The sequence below is a fragment of the Anomalospiza imberbis genome, chromosome 21 (assembly GCF_031753505.1).
Source record: "Anomalospiza imberbis isolate Cuckoo-Finch-1a 21T00152 chromosome 21, ASM3175350v1, whole genome shotgun sequence".
NCBI lineage: Eukaryota > Metazoa > Chordata > Aves > Passeriformes > Viduidae > Anomalospiza > Anomalospiza imberbis.
The window spans coordinates 5,586,078-5,607,097 of NC_089701.1; the positions used below are offsets into that span (position 1 = coordinate 5,586,078).

Here is a 21,020-nt window from a genome sequence, read left to right on the forward strand (position 1 = left end):
AAATGTTAATACAGCACTTCTAATCAATATAACATAATACATATAGCATTCAATTTAATACTTGCGAAAAGCCAATCATAAAATATGCATTTTTCACAAGCATTGTTTGAGTTAGTAAAAAAAAAACCCCACATACATAGGTTCTATTTTAACTACAAAACTACATTTACCATACTACTAAAATGTTAATACAGCACTTCTAATCAATATAACATAATACATATAGCATTCAATTTAATACTTGCGAAAAGCCAATCACAAAATATGCATTTTTCACAAGCATGAAATTTCTGAGAGGATTTTGACTTATAAATTAATTTTTTTTTTTCAAAATGACGCAACGCTTCACTCAAAGGGAAATTCCCTGCCATTGCCACGCTAAAGCATTCACAGCCAAACCACGAAAAATTATAATATATAAAATATGCCAGCGTGATCTTCCGCCGGGCCCGCGATCCGGGCTGTTTTCCCGGGCGGCCGAAGCGCCCGGAGCGCTCAGGGCGCGCTCCCGGCACGCTCGTCCCCGGCACGCTCGTCCCCGGCACGCTCGTCCCCGGCACGCTCGTCCCCGGCACGCTCGTCCCCGGCACGCTCGTCCCCGGCACGCCTGTCCCCGGCACGCTCGTCCCCGGCACGCCTGTCCCCGGCACGCTCGTCCCCGGCACGCTCGTCCCCGGCGCGCTCGTCCCCGGCGCGCTCGTCCCCGGCGCGCTCGTCCCCGGCACGCTCGTCCCCGGCACGCCTGTCCCCGGCACGCTCGTCCCCGGCACGCTCGTCCCCGGCACGCTCGTCCCCGGCACGCTCGTCCCCGGCACGCCTGTCCCCGGCACGCTCGTCCCCGGCACGCCTGTCCCCGGCACGCTCGTCCCCGGCACGCTCGTCCCCGGCGCGCTCGTCCCCGGCGCGCTCGTCCCCGGCGCGCTCGTCCCCGGCACGCTCGTCCCCGGCACGCCTGTCCCCGGCACGCTCGTCCCCGGCACGCCTGTCCCCGGCACGCTCGTCCCCGGCACGCTCGTCCCCGGCACGCTCGTCCCCGGCACGCTCGTCCCCGCCGCGCCGCGGCTCCCCCGCGCCTTCCCGCGGCCTCAGCGGCTCCTCCCAGGAAGTGCCAGCCGCACATGAAGCCTCTCGGCCTGGGAAGGCACAGTGTGTGCCCGGGCAGCCCGGGCGGCTGTGCCAGGCTTTGCGGCGTAAGGCAGCGCGGCCCAGCTCCATGTAAGTTGTTTTTGTTCCCGCAGTCCCTCTGGCAGCTGCTTTGTCGCCAGCGTCAGCGCCTGCTGGCGCTGCTGCTGCTCTCGCCCTGCACCCGCCCTGGTCCTGGGGCACATCCAGTGTGTCCTGGGGACACGACTGTCCCCAAAGCCTCCCGGGTGCACCCCCGAGCTGCCAAGGGTGGGCTTGAGGAGCACCGGGATGGAGGAGACGGCTGCGAGCCGCGGGCTGGACGTGGTGAGTGACCCGTCCCCGAGGTGACCTTCCCGGCTGTCACCTCCAAAATCCTCTGCTCAGTCCAGTGAGGATTCCAGAGTCAGCCGTGTCCCGGTCAGCCGCTCCCCGGTGCTGCCCTCGGCCCTGTGCACAGCTCTTACACAGCTCTGGAGTTTGCTGCAATCTGATAAAGCCTTTTTTTACTGCCACACTCTGATTCTGTCCCCTGCAAGGGTAGGTCCCCTCATTCCAAGACTCCTTTGCTTTGCACCCCAAAGCAGTGTCCCCCCACATCTCAGTGCCATGCAAGCACAAGGTGGAGATTTTACAGTCATAAGCAATATGATGCTCTGGCTTCCAGTTTTTCCATAAATTGTGCTATTTTTTCCCACTTGACGAACAGATGTGAAACCGCGCTGGTCTCAGCTGGCAGCTGCTTTGCACTTTTTTTTAGAAATAACAGAAAATGCAGACACTGGGGATTTGCATCCTGCATGAAAGGATGGAAAGTGCCCTTAGGAGTATTGAGAGCTTACCTGTGGGCTGGTCAGCTTCAAATCTGTTTTAATTAATTTTTTGGCAGATGGGTAAATTAATTCATGGCTGGTCATAATAAAGGTGCATACATCCTCCAGCCTCATTGCTTCTATCTCAAGTACTTAACAAAACATTCACTTATTTTAGCTTAAATACTGCATGTTTAAGTAATGCTGTAGAATAGTTGAAGGAACCTGAGGTGAAGGAACAGGCTGCATTTTACACACAGAAATCAATTTGTTTGGGGCCTTGAAGGAAAGATAATCACTAAAATCACTTTAGAGATAGAAGGTGGCATCCTGTTAATTGGAATAAAACTTGTGACTAAACCAGAGCTGCAGCAGCTGAGAGGCCAGAGATTCTCTGTGTGGGCCAGGAAGGCAAAGGTGTTGCAAGGGAGGAAGGGCAGAGGCAAGAGTTACCTGGGCTCAGTGACACTGGATGGGGAGCTGATGCTGAGTACCAAATTCCCAGAGGATGCCCTCTCACTGGTGTCCATACTCCCACTGGTGCAGAGGAAAGTGGGGGAAGCCTGGACTGGGAGAGAGGAGGCAGAAGTCACGGTTACCCTTGCGATCCTGATCCTGTGTGTCATGGGCACAAAGTACAGCCCCAGCACTGGTGGACATTGCAGTGATGACACACATAGCAGCTCATTTTGCCTTTTCCTCTCTGTGGCAGAACAGCCTCTGCTTTGGGTCTGGGCCTGCCTGACAGGTACAGGCGTGATTTAACCCCGTGGAGCAATTGTCTCAGCCCTGTCCTTTGGGAATTGCAGGTCTGTGCCTGCAGGAGTGAGACAGCAGGAGCCGTGGCATGCTCAGGAGAGCGGGACCGTCCCTGCGTCACTTCTTGCTGGAGAGGAACAGCAGTGCTGGACATAGCTCCTGCTCCAGAGAGGTATGGAATGCCCAGTGGGACTGTTCCTGGCTGGCAGCCTGCCCAGGGCAGCTCAGCTTGGCAGCAAGAGCGGACAGAGCACATCAGGAAAAGCCGCTCTGGTGCAACTTCCTCTGTACCTGCTTATTTCCAGGGAGCGTTTAAAGGATCCTCGTAAGTAAGGGGATATCCTTCACAGAGGAGAAGGCTCCTTGTTTGTGGGGTTGCTTCATCTGATGGTCTCAACTAGAGCCTCTTGGCTTGCAAAGTACTTGGAAAATATCAGCATCCCACTCAGAGATCCCAGCATATAGAGCAAGGCAGTCACACACAGCAGAGAGTCAGTGGTGGAGGGTCATGGATGCCAAGTCTCCTGCACTGGCACCCAGCTCTCCTGTGTGGCTGCCAGGCAAACTGCACCTTCTGTCTGGGGACAGAACAGGCTGAAACAGGTTTGAGAGATGCATGGTCCTGAGCCTGTGTTGCTCTCCATGGCAGCATCACACACAGGCTGGGATAGGATGGGATGGAGGGGGCATCAGGAAAAAAAAAAAAAGTATTTGTTATTTCTCTTCCTGAAGCAGACAAGGCCTTTCCTCAGAACTGGGAATTTCAAGGCTTAAGGCACCTTCTTCCCTCTGATCCCCACCACACTTGGTCATCTGTTAAATTCTCTGACCTGTGGCCTGCAGCACCCCACCTTGCAAGAACAGCACTGGAGCTGTTAATATTTTACCTCCAGCTATCTTTTACTTCCCAAACCATAAATCCTTCTGCTCCCACCTAAATCAGCTCAGGCACCAGGTCTTGTGACTGTAACAGCCATGAGCTTGTGCAGAAAGAGCAATTGGAGAGGAGAGGAGAGGAGAGGAGAGGAGAGGAGAGGAGAGGAGAGGAGAGGAGAGGAGAGGAGAGGAGAGGAGAGGAGAGGAGAGGAGAGGAGAGGAGAGGAGAGGAGAGGAGAGGAGAGGAGAGGAGAGGAGAGGAGAGGAGAGGAGAGGAGAGGGAGAGGCTGCCCTGGAGCCAGTGACTTCTGCTTGTCATTGGCTGCCTGCCTGGCACCAGGGTGGAGCAGAGTCCACCTGGAGCCCTCTGAAACACAGGGCTCCTCGGCTGGGTGTTTGCAAAGATCTCCGGTAAGGGCTGAAGCTGTATAAAAATCTAAGGACCTCAGCACAAAGTATCCTTGGGGCACTGCCCAAATTCTAGTGCAGTACTGTGGAAACAGCAGAGGGGAGCAGGTAAGTCCTGCTGCAGCTGAGTGTTGGGAGGAGGCTGACCTGGTATCCCCCCCACCATCCTGGCACGGCAGAGCACAGACCCTGCACATCCCAGCTCTGCACCTCAGCTCAGCTGCTTTCACATGCCTTCCTTGTTCCAGTTCAAATGTATTTTATTTGCTGTGGTTACAATGGTTTTCTTGACTCATTGCTTCAGGGCAGCCCTCCTCGTGCCCCCACGCTGGCTCTTTCTGGTGCACTGAGCATCATTTGTCTCCAGTTTCCAGCCCCTTGCCTGTCTGGTACCTTTTCCCTGCACTGCTGAGTTACTAAATTCTGTCTCTGCTGCTTTTCATCATCCTCGTGATGAATTCCCCATAAAGCACATCTAACTTTCTCCCACTGTGCTTATCCAACTGGAAGGAGGGTTTTGCTTTCAGTGTTTCCTACTGTCTTTCTTTCCACTCTCCTGAGCCATGATGTACACGGAAATTACAAACCAGTCACAGCATGGTACCTCAGTGTCTCTATATCACACTGACCTCTGTGCTCTGCTCTTTCTTATCTGTACCTAGTTACTGCTTGGGTTTGAGATGAACTTTAAATAGAAAACTGCACATTTTATAGGATCTAGAGCAAGCCCCCTCACCAAGCACTTCATCAGGACAGAAGAGTATCTACTTCTGCTACTTCATAGAGCAGCATGGAATAAACTAGTTTGTTCTTCTAGGAAAAGGGGGTATTTCATGGCTTGTAGAGTAAGGAGGTCCTTCTCATGAAGATGGAGAGGTTATGGAAGATAAAAGCCTGAGGTCTGGGGTGCTTGGCCTGGCTGTTACAGCTTGGCTGAGCTTGACCCCATGACTAATCCAAACAGGTAGTGAGGTTTAAGGCATTGCCACCTCCACAGTGAGTGTACAAAAGCTTCTCTTGTTCATCTATTTTCCCACTCCTTGTTGAAACTTGTAAGTGAAAGCAGAAACCACTGCAACAGTAATAATGCTCCACGATCAGTCAGGAACAGCCCATGAAGCAATACTAAAGGGCACACCTTCTGTTGGGAAAAACTTCCCTGGGGATGCCACAGCCCCTTTGTGGCCTCATTTAAAAGCTTTAAACTCAATTTCTTCCTCATTCTCTGCAGGCAAAAATGTCAAGGCCAGTGCAAGCTCGGAGGCTGGAGGGAATAGATAAAAATATCTGGTGAGTTAAAAGAATATCTGGTTTACCATCTGGTGGTAGATGTGGTTTTAGGCATCCTAAAACCAGATTGAAACCACAGTAGCCACAGCACAGAGCAGAAGTTTCCCTCAACTGCTTTGCATGTGTTCAGGAAGCACATCAGAGCAAGTTTGTCCCAGAAGACTTTACCATGAGTCAGTGCTGTACCTGCAGCTCTCACTTCAGGATGTATCAGGTGTTTTGCACCACTGGGCAGGCAGAAGCACCGCCCTCCCTCTGACCCATCCACCCAAATGATCCCAGTGGCACCCAAATCTGAGCCAAGTGTTTGCTGCACACTGGCTGCAGCCTGGCATCTGCTCCAAGCTTGCCCTGGGGCACCACAAACAGAGAGGCAGGGGAAGGGCTGCTGCAATGCCATTCCCATCCTGCCAGCACAATGTAGCACTGGGAAAGCTGTGTGCTGGAAGAAGAGATTTAAAGGATCTTTCCCCAGCGCCCTGCTGTGTCTGGGTTCAAGCTGCAAACTGCCGGTGAGCTGGCTCTTGTTTGGTTTGAGATGAGCAGCGAGTTCAACCCACCTTGCCCTCTGCAGAGGCCTTCACAATGTCTAGCTGCTAAATTTTGCAGAGCTGGTATGAGCTTGAAAACCTCCAAGTCCCCTCTTGCTCAGTCCAGTGTGATCAGAAACACCACAGGCTTTCAGCTGTGACCACACACTGACCAGAGGAGCTGTTTCCTGGGAGAAAAACAGTTAAATTAAATTAAATTGAAACAGTTCCCCCAGTGCAATAGCTCATCATCCTTGGTTTAATTGCAACAGGTCTGAAATGACCTGTGCTTGGTCCTGCCTGCCTGTGAGCAGCAGGATGGCTCTGCAGGAGGGACTCCAACCCCACTCCCTTCCAAAGGGATGCTGCGAGCAGACCCTGTGCCAGCACATGGCTCAGACCTTCTGAAAGTGCTTTTGTTTCCCTTCTCTCCAGGGTGGACTTTGTAAAACTGGCTGCTACCTACTCCAAGGTGAACCTGGGCCAGGGCTTCCCCGACTTCCCTCCACCAGACTTTCTGACAGAGGCACTCACGAGAGCCCTCGGCGGGGGGAACCACATGCTGCACCAGTACACCCGTGCCTTCGTGCGTGACAGATCTCCCTGCCCAGCACTACCCCTCAGTCCCCACCAGCCCTGGCTGCTTCAGAGCTCACCAGGCAGCAATAAACAAGAAAAAAACATGAGACAAAACACACATCCAGCCTCGACCCACTGTTCCCAGTAACTCCCTGCTGTACTGGGATGTTTGAAGCAGCTGGGCTGGAAGATCTCACAGGGCTCTTGGCTTCCCAGTCCCCTTCCAAGGGTTTATCCTTGGCTTAGGAGTCTTTTGCAACCCAATTCCCACCCTCCTCTCACCCCACAGGGCCACCCGCCTCTGGTGAAGGTCCTAGCCCAGTTTTTTGAGAAGCTGCTTGGACGAGAGCTGGATCCTATGACCAATGTGATGGTGACTGTGGGGGCATACCAGGCCCTATTCTGCTGCTTCCAGGCTTTAGTGGATGAAGGTGATGAGGTAACCCAAGAGAAGGGCGTGTTGCACTGGCAGCCTTCCCCCAGGGGTCCTGCAGGCTGGTTTTCATTGTCCTTTTCCAAAGTAAAACCAATTTTATCCCCGTTCTGCAGTACCTGAGCTTCCAAAGGAAGAAATTATCTGCTGCAGGGCATTGCATCATTTCTGCATAAAGCAAAATAACCCTTTCTGTCCTGAGTGGTGGTGTCCTTCCTGGCACTCCCCACAGGCAATGCAGGCTCTCCATTACAGTAATTAGGGATTAAATTGTCCTGTCCCTCCCATTGCTCTCTGCACTCCTCAGGGAAGGTCTGAGCAGGACCAGGAGGATGCTGACAAGTCTCTTTCTTCCAGGTGATAATCATTGAACCCTTCTTCGACTGCTATGAGCCAATGGTGAAAATGGCTGGTGGGACACCTGTGTTTGTGCCTCTGAGGCCGGTGAGTGGGTGGAGAAGGGAAGAGTCACAGCAGTCAGCAAAGAGGTGAGTGGTAAACAAGGTGCAGAGGTTGCAAAGCAAACTAAGATTCCCATGTTCTCTCTAGAATCCTCCAAAAGATGGAAAATTGATGTCTAGTGCTGACTGGCAGCTGGACCCAGCTGAACTGGCTTCTAAATTCAGTGAACGGACAAAAGCCATCGTCCTGAACTCGCCCAACAACCCTCTGGGCAAGGTAACACTGCTGGCCAGGCTGGGCCCTGGAGCTGCTGGGGTGCTGCAGCCACATTTGCAGTGCAGCAGTGACTCAGCCTGCTTTGCACACAAGGGAAGTGGGTGTTGTGGGGGCACCACAAGCTGTGCACAGTCTCCTGGTGTTTTTAAGCCTTGTCTTTTGTGCCAGCAGTGCTTTTGCCCTGTTAGACCACTGCAGCCAGCTCCTGCCCCTCCCCGTCACGGGAGATGGTGCCAGGAGGATACACACGACCTTCAGGGACAGGCACGGGCTGAGAAATGCTCCTGCTGTACCTGTGCTGCACTCCGTGCCTGCTGCAGGTGTTCAGCCGCGGGGAGCTGGGGCTGATTGCGGAGCTGTGCGTGAAGCACGACGCGCTGTGCATCAGTGACGAGGTGTACGAGTGGCTGGTCTACGACGGGAAGCAGCACATCCGCATCGGTACGGCCGGGGCTGCTCGGGGCAGGGAATGGGCTTTGCACTGGCAGCCCCTGGAAATCCCAGGAGCTGCCTGCATGCACAGCTGTACTAGGCATGAATCCCCCACTGAGGGTGTTTTGCTGCACTTCATCTCAGCTTCCAAACCAGGTCCGAAACAGAAGCTCTGACTTCAGAGCCAGCCAGAGGGGAGATCTAGAACAAAAAGCCACTTGGCTCCAGTGAAACTGATTTTTTCCCCATGCTTTGTAAAGACAGTTTTCTGAGTGCCTCTAGTTCCAGGAAATCCATTTCAACACGGTTTCAGCCTGTTCTTCCAGTTGGAGTAACATGCCATCACCTTGATGCAGGGTGATGGTGCTTGGCATCTCTGAGAGCCCCTGGGGCTGGGTACATGACTGTGAAAATGCTTAATTAAAAGGAGATGCTCTTGAGAAACCTGGCTGCCTGCTTGGGATGTGCTTTGAGGCTCATCCAGGTGAAAGATGTGCTGTGAACACAAAAGATCACCATGGATTGTGGTGACAGACCATGTGCCATTAATGCCCCCCAGAAAGGAGCATGCTGAGCTCTGCCATTGGGGTTTCTCTCCTTTCATTGCCAGCCAGCCTGCAAGGGATGTGGGACCGCACAGTGATCATCGGGAGTGCTGGGAAGACCTTCAGTGCCACTGGATGGAAGGTGAATATCCCATGTGGCACCTCGTTGTGTGCCCATCCCTGTCCCTTTGCCACAGCACAGCACCGGGGACGCTGTGGCCACGCTCAGCTTTGAGCCTCGGGGTCTGAAAGTTCTTTATAAAAGTTCTGTCTAGAAAGTGCAATGAAACCAGCACAGGCACGGAAAGGGGAGCCAGAGACTCAACATCTTCCTCCTCTCCTGGCCACAGGTGGGCTGGGTTGTGGGACCCAACAGGCTGCTGCAGCACCTCCGTACTGTGCACCAGAACTCGGTGTACCACTGTGCCACAATTGCCCAGGTAAGACAGCCCCCTGCACCTGGCCCTGCCCTCAGAGCAGGAGTAAGAGATGGTCCTCTTCCCCACAGCTGGCCTGAAAGGCACACACAAGTGATTTGTGGTGCCCTGGAGAGGCTCCTTCCTCTCTCCCTACAGTTGTTCTGTGTCTGGGAGGAAGGGGAGAGTCCAGCCTGCCTGGGGTATATTCCTTATCTTGTATTGACAAATTTAAGAGGCAGTTCAGAGGGGCTGGAGGCAGAGAGCTCCCTAATCACCTGTGAATTGCAGGAACTTCAGTTCCCAAGAAAGCCCTGACCATTTTCCCACTGGGCACTGGCTCCTCTCTCCTTACAGGAGGCCGTGGCTCAGGGTTTCCAGAGAGAGCTCTTGCTCTATGGAAAACCAGAGAGCTACTTTGTCCAGCTGCCCAAGGAGCTGCAGCAGAAGAGAGACTGGCTGGTTCAGAGCCTGGATGGTGTGGGGATGAAACCCATCATCCCAGAGGGCACCTACTTCCTGGTGGCAGACATCTCCCTGTTCAGTGAGTCACCTGCAGTCCTGCCCAGGTGGGCTGGCCGTGGGGCGTGGTACGACTGGCAGGGACAGGAACCTGCATAAACCATCATCAAAGCAGGGATGGGCTGCATGTTCCCCATACCAGCTGCAAGGATGTGGGCTTGGGGCTCGGCTGAAGCACCTGGCAGCTGCCCCAGCCTCTGTCCTACTGTGCTTCTCCTGCAGAATCTGATGTCCCTGATGTCCCCAACTCAGATGAGCCCTATGACTCCAGATTTGCAAAGTGGATGGTCAAGAACAAGGTAAAAGGGTCTGGCCCTTCCTGCTGCCTTTGCCCTGGGTGGGTTTGTGCCCACCCAAGTTCGTGGCTGGGGGGCCTGGAGTCCACCCACACTGGGGCACAGCAGGCTGCAGGCCAGCCCCAGAGCAGGACCCTCAGCTCCCTGTGCTTCCTCTTCCCAGGGGCTTGCTGCCATCCCGCTCTCCGCTTTCTACAGCGAGGCCCACAAGAACAACTACACCAATTTCATCCGGTTCTGCTTTGCAAAGGTGAGATGTGGGCCAGCACTAAGGAAGGCAAGGTTGGGAGTAATAATCAAGGCCGGTTTAACGAGAGAAATGCCAAGAAGAAATTCAGGATGTCTTGGGCATTGGAGCCCCACCATGGCATCCCAGCTGGAGAAACCACTCCTACAGACACAGCTCATGTGCTGAGCTGGGGGCACCAGATGTGCCAGGGCCATCCTAAACTTTGTCCCATCAGCATCCTACATTTCTTGGCCAAGGAAGGGACTCTCTAGGTGCCCCTTTAGCTGCCCAGTGGCTGTGCTGGTCTCATACTGAACCTGCAATGCTTCAGAATGAGAACAGGGTTTTTGTATCAACAATGGCTGCAGTGAGGGGAAATAGGATTTGGCTGGGAGCCACTGACCAAACCTGTGGTATTTTTTAGGAGGAAGCTACACTGAAGGCAGCAAGTGACATATTGCAAAAATGGAAACAGGAGAAAACCAGCTCCTCAATACACTGAGAGAACCAGGCTCTCCTTGGTCCTCATCTGCCCCAACTGCTGCTCTTCTTCACTCGTCTACAAACTTTGGTATGTTCTTACTTCAGTGCTTTCAACAACATTTTCTGTCAGACAAATGTTTACGTTTTTCCAGGCCCAGGGCCTGGGGGACATTTTCAGTCACTGTGAAATGATTCCAAGAAGTGAGACTTTGTGTGCACTGACAGCATTTGACATTTCTTACATGTAAAAACTTTGCTAATCAGTTCTGGGATGCGTCCAGCGAGGTGAGGATGGTTCCTGGGCTCTGTCTCACCACCAAATTTTGAAAAGGTGTTTCAGGACTTACCTTTAAGGCCATGCTGGAGGGTTAGTGTGGCTTGTCTTGCTCCACATCCCACTCAGGGCAGCATTTCCACCAGCACTCACGTTCCCACAGGACTAGACAGTATCACCAGCCATCAGTAAGGTGACTCCTATGATCCTGACAATTACAAACCCAGTGAAATGACGTTTCCCATCATAAACTGTTTTCCCACTGTTTTTTTCTGTCCATCTCTGGAGAAGATGACCACACAATTGGTTTCCCCCCAGGAAACAGGCTTTCACCAGTAGCCTGGCTATTGTCAAACCCTCCAAATTACTCCTGGCACTTTCTCAGGGCTTGGCAGCATCGTCCAGGCTGCAGAGCAAAACCTTCTTGCCTTTGACAAATGCACACAGTGGCTGGGGAGACTGGGCACCGTGGCTTTGGCTGCTCCTACTGCTGGTGGCCGCCACAACCTCCCACCCAGTCAGCTGGTAGGGTAACATGAGCAATTCTGGAGAGGCAATTCTTGCATCAGCATCGATTTCAGCCTGGATAAGAGTGTAAAACATCATCATCAACCACGTGGGAGTTGTGTACAACAGACTGTGCGATGAGTGTTTGTAGCAGTTAAATTATTAAAGTGGAATTACTGCAATCATGGAAGAGTGTCTCTGTAATGACTGCAGGACTGATGGAGCTCTCCTTGAGAGCTGCCTCATCTGTGCTGGGTCCTGTGATGGTGGCTACTTGTCCCACTCAGGCTGGTGGGGAGAGCTCTGTAGGTTTTCCATACTGGGCTGCAGCTGGTGATACCAATCGCCTTGGAGGCAGAGCTGCATGGGCTAGCAGGAGGGAGGCAAACAGCCACCTGCCTTTCCTGGTGTCCCATCTCACCTGCTTGCTCAGCCTGGGTGGGTGAGAGTGCTGCTGAAAGCCCTTTTGCACCCATATACGTACCAAACGTGGGGAGAGTCGCAGTCGCTGAAACAGAGAAAGAACCGTGCAATTAGATTGTTAATACAAACATTAATTGCAGCACCCCCACATGCGTGGGCTCTTATCGAGGCCGTGGCACAACCTGCAAAGGGCAGGGTACGTCTGCTAACGTCCAAGAGACACGCAGACGCGAGTACGCAGATTTTACACGCGCACTCCCACCTGGGAATCGCGATCTTCCCCGGCGCACGGGGCCGCGCCCAGCGCTCGTGTCCCGGGGTCACCCATCCTCCCGCGGACCGCGACCGACCCTGCTTAGCTCCGCTGCCGCGCGGGCCGGTTAAACACCAACCACGTGACTCGGGCTCCTCCCCGCCGTGGGCGGGGCCTGCGCCCTCCGGCCAATCAGCAGCGCGGGGGCGCGGCCGGCAGCGCGGGGAAGATGGCGGCCGCGGAGGGCGGCGTGGGGAAGCGGCCCAGGGGCGCGCAGGTGCCTGGGGGGGCCTGGGTACAGCCCGGGGCATTCCCCGGACGCGGCTCTGAGGGGAGCCCGGCGGTAACGCGTGCTCTCCCCCGTAGGTTGAGGACAGGAAGGTGGACTGGCGGCGCTGGAAGCAGGAGAGTAAGGAAGGCCGGGCACACGCGGGGGCTGGGGCCGCTCGCAGCGGTCACGGCGCGGTGTTTAACGCCAGGCGCTGGTCTCCGTCCCAGGGAAAGCAGAGACGAAGAAATGGAAGGAAATTAAGCTGCTGAAGAAACTGGAGAAACAGCGGATTCGAGAGCTGGCAGAACAAGAAGCCCAGGCGCAGGAGGAGCAGAAGGAAGACAGAGGTGATGCCGCTGTGACCCGGCAGGGAGACCTGGGTGGAAAGTGCTAGAAAACCTGGCTGTTAGAAGGCAGTCCATGTTACCTATCGATAAGAAAGGTGTTACTTCATAGATCCGATGTGGATCAGTCCACATGCCCAAACACTGTGCAGCAACCACTGCACTAGAGATCTTTCTTAAGAGAAAACCGGTGATTAAATCTAAGAAACAGAAGTTGCTTTTCCCCCACCACGAGTGCGGCTGAAGCAGTGAACGTGATGCTGCACGTTGGCTGTCAGGCCGTGGCTCTCTCATGTCTCTGCTCCCCAGGCCGTCAGCACACGCTGAGCGTGGCCCTGCCCGGCTCCATCCTGAACAACGCGCAGTCGCCGGCGCTGCGCGCGTACCTGGCGGGACAGATCGCCCGGGCCTGCGCCATCTTCTGCGTGGATGAGATCGTGGTGTTCGACGAGCACGGAGAGGATGTGAAGTAAGGCGAAGGCTGAAGGAGAGCATGCTTGGATTAGATTTCAGGAAGGAGTTCCTCCCTGTGAGGGTGGTGAGGCCCTGGCACAGCTTTCCCAGAGAAGCTGTGGTTGCACTGTCCCTGGAAGTGTCCAAGGACAGCTTGGATGGGGCTTGGAGCACACTGGGATAGTGGAAGGTGTCCTTGCTCATGGCAGGAGGTGGAACAAGATGGTCTTTTAAGTTCCCTCCAACCCAGGCCATTCTGTGATTCTCTGAAGGAAGAGCCATCTTGTTTTGCACAGTATTTCCCCTCAGCTTTCTCTTTCTTCACTCTTTTATTAAGCTAAGGCCAGGAAGGAACTGCATGTGCCAGGATTACGGGGACCACTATACCCCAGGGAAAAAGATGTTGACTGAGCTGTCCTGGCAGCACAGATCATTTATCCCAACATGGAGTTCACAAAGCAACAGGAGGCCGAGTTTTCCTGTACCCTTAAATCTTGCTGTGGAGGGACAGGACATCTGTCAGGACATCTTCCTGACATCCTGCCACATCACATTAATACATAAAGATCAAAAAACAAAACTGAAAAAGGTACTTGGCTTGGAGAGAGTTCCAAGGATGATGTGGTTACAGACTGCGTCCGGAACAGCCCTCTTACAAGGGTTAGAGGGGAGGGATGTGCTGCTATTGTCAGATTAAGAAGCAAGGCTCGGTCTTCTGGAGACCTGACCAATCTCATGCAGAGTTAACAAGCTGCTTGCTTTCACTTTCAGGAGCGTGGAGGGGGATTTTGAAGGAATTGGGAGGAAAGGCAAGGCTTGTGTGCAGCTGGCTCGGATCCTGCAGTACTTGGAGTGCCCTCAGTAAGTTTGCTGTTCTCTATACTCTGCTCCTTTGAGTCACAACAGGGCTAGAACTGAGATCCAGAGTCCATAAAAATACCTTTTCACATTTCACCTCTCTCTGGTGACAGGTACTTGAGGAAGTCCTTTTTTCCAAAACATGAAGATCTGCAGTTTGCAGGTAAAGGCAGTTGTCTCTCTCCTTCCTGAGCTCTGGCTCACTGTGTGTGGGACAGCCAGGACTTTTCCCCACTTTGGCGCTGGACCTGAGAGGGAAGGAGCAGGGGAGCACCTGCACCTACGCCTGTGTTTTCCTCCCAGCTCCTCTCTGCTCTGTGCTGTTCTAGGGCTGCTCAACCCCCTGGACAGCCCCCACCACATGCGGATGGACGAGGACTCGGAGTACCGGGAGGGCATCGTGCTGGACCGGCCAACGAAGCCAGGCAGAGGCTCTTTTGTTAACTGTGGGATGAGGAAGGTGTGTCTGTTACCCACAGATGCCAAAACAACTTCCCTTGTCTCTCTGGCAGATTTGCAGCAGGCAGGGTGGGTGCTGCTGGCTTTCTGAAGGCTGCAGTGGGCTGGTGGGGGGTTTAAGGCTGTTGTTGTCTTGTCCCTTCTGACTTGGCAATGTTTGTGGCTTCCCAAGTCCCAGCAGGCCCCACGCATTCCAGCAGATCATTGCTTTACTGCTGCAGCTCAACCTTTGAGTAGCAAAATAAGCTTCAGACTGATGAGCAAGCCCCTGAGCCACACACAGAGCTCCTCATCCCAACTCCAGACCCCCACTTCCTCAAAGGATTCCCTTCCTTCCCCACCTTCCCCATTCCCTCCGGAATGTCTGGCGCTGATGGTGACTGTCACTGCAGGAGGTGCAGATTGACAAACAGCTGAACCCTGGTCTGCGAGTCACCGTGCGCCTGAAGGAGCCCCAGAATCCAGGTAATCCATGGCTCCAGGAGCATCTGTAAACTTCAGTCCTGCAGGAGCTGGTCGTTCTGTATGACAGGCTTGAAGGTACACAAACTCCATACACAAATTCAGTAACACCCTTACCATGCCTCCCTCAATAACTGTAAAGAACTGTCAGCTCTTCTTCTCAGCAGTAAACAGCCCAAACACACTCACAGGCTTTCCAGAACTCACCAATTTTTCAGAATGCTTGTTCACATTCTGGAAAACGAGAGGGTGATGTTGCATACCAAGTCAGTGCCCTGTTCCAGGAGAAATTGCTGGCTGTGGGTAGTCAAATCTCACCAGATCACAGGGGCTGTTAAACCTCTTTGCTTTCTTTCAGAAGCCAAAGTGCGGAAAGGCACCGTGGTGTCCTCGCACCACCCCCGGACAATCTCAGGCTTGTACTGGGGTTACAGCGTCCGCCTGGCCTCCTGCTTGAGTGAGTATCCACAGAGATTCTCCGCCTGGGCATCCACACCAATCTCAGGGCTACTGGCTGCATGCACCTCTTTCCTAGAAATCTTGTCTGAAGGAGACTTGCACATTACACATGCAGCCAGCAGCCATGTGGCAGTCAAATTTTAGGGCTGAAACAAGGCATGAACCACCTCAGTCACCCTCCAGGACTCTGCCTTGTAACCTCCACTCACCATTATTCCAAACGGCTGCACAACAGCAAGAGATGAGTTGATGCCCTTCTCTATTTCCATGATAACTACATCCCACTCATTCACATCAGAGCCAGCAGTCGAATTTGAGTGCAAGAGCCCTGGAAAATTCTTTTTGTATCTTCTGGTTGATTGGACCTTGTAAGAAGACTGTAAGCTGTTAGGGGGTGGTTCCTGGCACTTGAGCTTTGAGGAAAAGGATGTGGGAGACTATTGCAGCAAGGGAATCATGTGAGAAAGAGGAGTCATTCTGTCTCTAGCTGCAATTTTGGCATTGAAAGCAACTCCTCCTGCTGCCACCCCTCAACCTTGGAGTGTTTAACCTGTCCAGAAGGCACATGGGTGAGGACATGGCAGCAGTAACCCCAAACTCTGTTTTCCAGGTGCTGTCTTTTCCGAGTGCCCGTTCAAGGAAGGTTACGATCTCTCTATTGGGACCTCAGAGCGGGGCAGCTCTGTGGACCAGGTCACTCTGCCCTCCTTCAGGTTTGTGTTCTGCCTGCTTGGCCCCACTCAGAGCTCCCAGTGAGGCTGGTGCAGGCAGCAGAGCAGGGGAAATACCTCAGAACAAGGCCAATTCTTTTCCTCTTTCTCTGGAGTTGGTAGCAGGGACTGTCACATTGGCCAGATGCTATGGGGCTTTGGTGGGGAGGCAGCTGCAGTGGACACCATCAGCAACAGACACAGCTCCCTGCTTCAGCAGCACACAGGAGCTTGGATGCAGACCTAGACAGTCTGCCCTCTCACCCATCCTTGTGCTCTCCCCAGGCACGCCCTTGTCGTATTTGGAGGCCTTGAGGGCTTGGAAGCTGGGGTTGATGTGGACCCAAACCTGGAGGTCACCGACCCAAGTGTCTTGTTTGACTTTTACCTGAACACGTGTCCCAGCCAAGGCAGCAGAACCATCCGGACAGAGGTAGGGCTGATGGTACTGGGCATGCACAGGGCAGTGCTGGGTGTCTGCCTGGGGCAGTGACGCACATGGCCCAGGTGTGCTCTGACTGGCCTGGCTCTGCTGCAGGAAGCGCTGCTCATCTCTCTCTCTGCGCTGAGACCACACATGGAGGGGGCTGTGAAGACACCCAGAGACAGCTGAGGGAAGGGAAACCACTGACCTTGCCCTTGGGGAGGTAGCTCTTCAAATGTGGGGTGCTGGGCAAGTCACTCCAGGAGCCTGGAGGGACCAAGGCACCGTGTGACTGGAGCTGGCAGTGCTGCCCAACCATGGAGGCCCAGGGTCAAAGAGAGACGCGTCTCTGAGTACAATGGCCTCACCCATAAGCAGTTGCAGGCTCAGGCCGATGCCACAGGTTATACTGGGATCACCTAGTTCAGCTGCCTTTTTCCTTGGATGTACTCCCTCCAGAATGTTCTCCCCTCCCTTGTCACCCATTGGCCCTGGTTTACTGCGATGCTCTGCCCCTGCTGCATCACTGGTTCCCCAGCTGGCTGCCCCTCCCCTGCACCGCTGGTTCTCAGTTCCCATTGACTCTTGACCCGCAGATCCGCCCTTTCCCCCTTATAAAAACCCCGTGTCCTCAGCCCTGTTTTGTCTCTGTGCCTGGACCCTCTTTGTTGCGATAAACCGTGTCTGGAGCTGCACACACAGACCCGTCTCTCGCCTCATTTGTCAGCAGTTTAAGCAAGCGTGCTCCGGGCTCTGGGAGTGCAGGTGGCTCACAGACACTGGTTGTGGGTGTGCCACAACACCCAACCAGGCATTCACTGCTGCTGGGAGCAGCAAGTCTGTGCCCTCCTGCCTGACCAGTCCAGCCAAGGGCTGGTTGCTGATTCCCAGCAGCTGGCACGAGCCTGGCAGCAGACTCGGTCTCAGCAACTCGGACATCTGGGGTGGGAATAAAGCAGTATGGAACCTCAGTTGCTGTGAAATCCAGGTGTGGGCCTGGATTTCAGGCAGTGCCTCTGGAGCAATGTGGCCTTCAGACTGAAAGTCAGAACTTATCCTTATGCTAAGAAACTGTTCCTGCCTCAGCCTGATTTCCCCCAGCCCCCCTTCAAGGCTTCATCTTTGCCACCAGCAGGAAGGGATGGAGCTTCGATTGAGCCTCAGCACTAAAACACATCATCTCATTACAGTCTGTGATGCCTTAAGCTCTGCCTACAGTGAGCTCAGACAGGAAAGCAGCTGCAAAAGTTGGCTCCATCCTCCCCTCCTCCTGCTGAGATACTCAGAGCTTTGGTGAGAGCAGATAAGAAACAACCAATGCCATGGGTGTTCAAAGCTTTACTGCTAAAACCATTTTCTGAGAGAAAACAATTGTACAGTTCTTTGGCTACAGGAAGGCAGGAACTTCTCCTCTCCTCCCTTGGCACCCACCTTGCTCTCCTCCTTCCCTGCTAAACAGCAACAATTAGCTGACTTCCCTTTCTGCCCGAATGAGCTTCACACAACTCCAAGGCAGCAGTGCATTTAAGGGCAAATCTTAGAGAGCTACTAGAGTGTCAGGTGCCTCTGAGCCTCATGCAGGACCACTCTGGAGACCTGTGTCTGTGTTTCAGTTAGACACAAGGGGAACGGTAGAGAGAAGCACAGGTTTGAATCTTAATTCCCACATTTACAACTGCACAAGGAACTATGATTCTGCAGGTGACTGCCAGTCCCTTGCCAGGGGTTACCTGTATTTGTTCTAGTCAGGGTTCACTGCTTTCCAGCTGTGATGGCTTTCAAGTTACTTGTTCTCCTGAGGATGTTTGGGACAAAGAGGAGCCCTGAAGCTCTCTCAATGCTCTCGATGGGAACCAGGAACCGTTCCAGGGGGATTTTATCATCCACAGGGCTGTTGGGCATCACATAGGAGCGCAACTCAATCTCCCCACTCTCCTTTTCCAAGATGAGCACCTTGAAGAAATGGGTGGGGACAGCCACGTTGTTCTTCCCAATCACCTGGTACTTCACGTACATCTTCCCATCGGCCTCCATCCTGCACCAACAGCAACATCCCAGGTTACCTCCTAGTTTGGTGTCACTCCATCCCCTCAGTCCTCCAATACCCCCTCAGTAAGACCCCACCCAAAGCAGGCAGCAGCTCTGCTCCTGCAACAGGGCTGTAAAACCTGGCTGGGGCAGAGGCCATGTGACATGGTGAGGGTGAGCTGTGCACTGGGGCTGCTCCCAAATCCCCTCCTGCTGGCTCTCTTTAACAGACTTTCCAAGCTATTTCCTGCCACTGAAGAGCTCTCAACATGAGACAGCTGCTCTTTGGTGCTATGTGGAGATCTTTGAAAATAAAGTCGTATCGTTAAGTGGAGAAGTAGTTCATGACACTGAACCTGAAAGCTTTATTCTGCAGGGATGGGGTCAGCAGTCTAATCTGGTAATCAGCTGATCTACTAAATTGTTAAGGACTGCAAACAAAAACAAGCTGTGGTTATACTACAGCTCAACAATGCCACTTGACTCTGGATGGGAAATACATAAACTGATCCTAATCCTAAAAAGGTACCTTTCCACAGAACCTCTGTGCACAGCTGGTCTCACCTACTGAGAAGTTCCTTAGTAGATCCCTCCTGTCTGGTCCCTCAGCCTGTTTTTCCTTTGCCAGCACAATACATCTTTTGGGTGCCACTCCAGCTCAGCCCTCGTGTTTACCTGGGCAGGAAGAGGGGTCCTGTGCAGACGTAGACATTCCTGTTGTTTTTTGCCAAGCTTCTGCAGTACTTCTCAAGGTTATTCCAGGCATTCTGGTTTAAATGAGGATTCTAGAAACACAACCAGTAGTCAGTTGCTTGGGTATTTCCTCACTGTTCAGAGTAACACCACCTGTAACACATCTCATAGAGCCCCAAGCACTTTCCATACCAGATCTCCACTATCACCTCTGCTTTGGGAGCAGTGATGGCCTGGTTTGCACACCCAGGACAGGACCCATTGCCTAAGGCCTCAGTTTTTAGCAAGTGTGCATCTACCTGTTTAATTCTGCTCCTGACAGGAGCTGCACTGAACGGGGTCTCTCTTTCATGGCTTGAGAGGCACACACACGCAGGTGCATTTGCAGGATCCCTGTTGTTAAATTTAGCAGGAAATCGGCACCTCCGAGTGACTTTGGCCCCCTCTGCCTGAACTGCTGCAGGCACAAACACAGCGGCGCTCCCGGGGGTTTCCCGCACGGAGCAGCGTCTGCCCTCGAACGCGGGCAGCTCCGGCTTCCCCCGCAGGCCTCGGGCCGTACCTGCGGGGCGATGTTGCTCAAGTAGAAGGTGTCCCGCATGGCCTTCTGGCTCCACTTGTGGTTGGCGGCGGCGGCCAGGTGCCCGCGGTCGAAGCCGCTGCCGCGGTAGTCGGCGTTGGTGGCGCGGTGATATTCGTGCACCGAGTCGTCCTCCTGGAAGTCGCAGGCGGCGCGGTCCGAAGCGCCGCTGAGCGTGTCCCGGTTGAGCTGCTCGATGACCCAGAGCGCGCTGCGGCTCCGCGGGTCGTAGCACAGCACGTAGGACTCGCGGCTCCGCAGCTGCGCCAGCCCGGGCAGCCCGTACTTGCTCAGCTCGGTGCGCCCCGAGCCCGGCGGCGCGGGCAGGCTGGCCGCCGCCACGGCGGGCAGCACGGGCAGGCGGGCCAGCAGCCCCTCGGCCGCATCGCCCCGCTCCCGGTGCTCCCGGCGCTCCCAGCGGGCGAGGGCCGCCCCCAGCCCCGCGCCCACCGCCAGCGGCAGCACCCACCGGGCCCGCAGCATGGCCGCTCCGCCGTGCGGCCCGGCCCCGCCTTAAACGGGCCGCGGCTGAGCGCCAGGCGGCCGCCCTGTGGCGGCGCCATCGCCGCTTTAAGGGGGAGCGCGCCCAGCGTGAGCGGCGGGCGCCCCGCGATCCCGGGAGCGCTTTCCCGGGGAACGGCCCCGGGCCGGGAGCGGCCGGGGACACGGGGCACAAGGACACAGCGGTCAGCGAGCGGGGGACGCCCGCGCCCACCGCCACCGAGAGCGCTCGCGGGGGAAGGCAAAGCAAAACCATCGCGGAAAGGAGAGGGCGGTGGAGGAGCCAGGCTGGTTGGCCAGGGCTCTCCGCAGCTCGCTGTGCTGCTGTCACACCTACGGACACCGCAGCAGGCACCGGGAGCAGCCCCAACTCCGACTCACACCAACAGCAGAGGTTTGCACAGACATCCGTTTAGTTAAAGGAAACCTTACAAAAATAGCGTTTGAAAAAGAAGCATAAAATAAGGAGTTTTAGAGTGATTAAATGTTCACTACACCCTTTTCTCACAGCTCTTCACAAAGTGGGAAAAAAAAAGTGTTATCTGTTCCTTTCTTTGGAGAAAGGGCATTTTAGAAGACTGCTCTAAATAGCTAAAACAAAGTCACTGACATTCCTTTAGGAAAACCAGCCTCTGATTCCCAAACACCCCAGACTCCCCCAAAACCACTTCTGGCCTTCATTCTGCTCAATGGCAAAGTGCAAATAATTCTAGGTCAGGTCACAAAATTCAAACTCAAAATCAGTCTCCCGAGTGACCATCACCAGCAACTTGATCTACCTCATTGCCAAAGCCACAAAGCTCTACAAAGCTCGAACTCCAGTGAGGTGCAGGTAGAACAGACCTCTCCTTCCCAAGGAAGGCTCCTCTCCTCCCACATCCAGGAGTGTCTTTTTTCCCTCCCAGCTGAAG

At 54.2% G+C, this 21,020-nt stretch overlaps 3 protein-coding genes across 7 annotated transcripts; 2 read left to right on the forward strand and 1 right to left on the reverse strand.

Moving 5' to 3' along the window:
• The first annotated feature begins 1,065 nt into the window (after positions 1-1,065).
• KYAT1 (kynurenine aminotransferase 1) lies at positions 1,066-11,373 on the forward strand. Of its 5 annotated transcripts, none has more exons than XM_068211317.1 (14): positions 1,066-1,215; positions 2,744-2,865; positions 5,209-5,267; positions 6,233-6,383; positions 6,666-6,815; positions 7,167-7,253; positions 7,359-7,487; positions 7,808-7,928; positions 8,530-8,606; positions 8,815-8,904; positions 9,238-9,424; positions 9,625-9,701; positions 9,807-9,948; positions 10,352-11,373. In XM_068211317.1, exons 2-14 carry the CDS (start codon positions 2,782-2,784, stop codon positions 10,378-10,380), a joined length of 1,383 nt encoding a protein of 460 aa, XP_068067418.1. In that variant the 5' UTR covers positions 1,066-1,215; positions 2,744-2,781; the 3' UTR covers positions 10,381-11,373. The 5 variants fall into 5 exon arrangements, 4 of the variants coding, with proteins under 4 accessions (XP_068067418.1, XP_068067419.1, XP_068067422.1 ...); XM_068211318.1 differs by having other exon boundaries at positions 1,067-1,215; positions 9,862-9,948; XR_011005613.1 differs by lacking the exon at positions 10,352-11,373 and having other exon boundaries at positions 9,238-9,449; positions 9,862-9,926.
• A 662-nt stretch (positions 11,374-12,035) lies between these two features.
• On the forward strand, positions 12,036-18,325 carry SPOUT1 (SPOUT domain containing methyltransferase 1). The gene is made up of 12 exons (XM_068211328.1): positions 12,036-12,144; positions 12,234-12,276; positions 12,366-12,485; positions 12,792-12,951; positions 13,707-13,796; positions 13,907-13,956; positions 14,123-14,253; positions 14,645-14,717; positions 15,073-15,171; positions 15,784-15,886; positions 16,169-16,316; positions 16,422-18,325. The coding sequence occupies exons 1-12, from the start codon at positions 12,097-12,099 to the stop codon at positions 16,494-16,496; spliced, it is 1,140 nt and encodes a 379-aa protein (XP_068067429.1). The 5' UTR covers positions 12,036-12,096; the 3' UTR covers positions 16,497-18,325.
• On the reverse strand, positions 17,628-20,113 carry ENDOG (endonuclease G). Its single transcript, XM_068211329.1, has 3 exons — positions 19,591-20,113; positions 19,011-19,120; positions 17,628-18,342 (listed from the first exon to the last, which is right to left on the reverse strand). The coding sequence occupies exons 1-3, from the start codon at positions 20,089-20,091 to the stop codon at positions 18,060-18,062; spliced, it is 894 nt and encodes a 297-aa protein (XP_068067430.1). The 5' UTR covers positions 20,092-20,113; the 3' UTR covers positions 17,628-18,059.
• Positions 20,114-21,020: the final 907 nt, after the last annotated feature.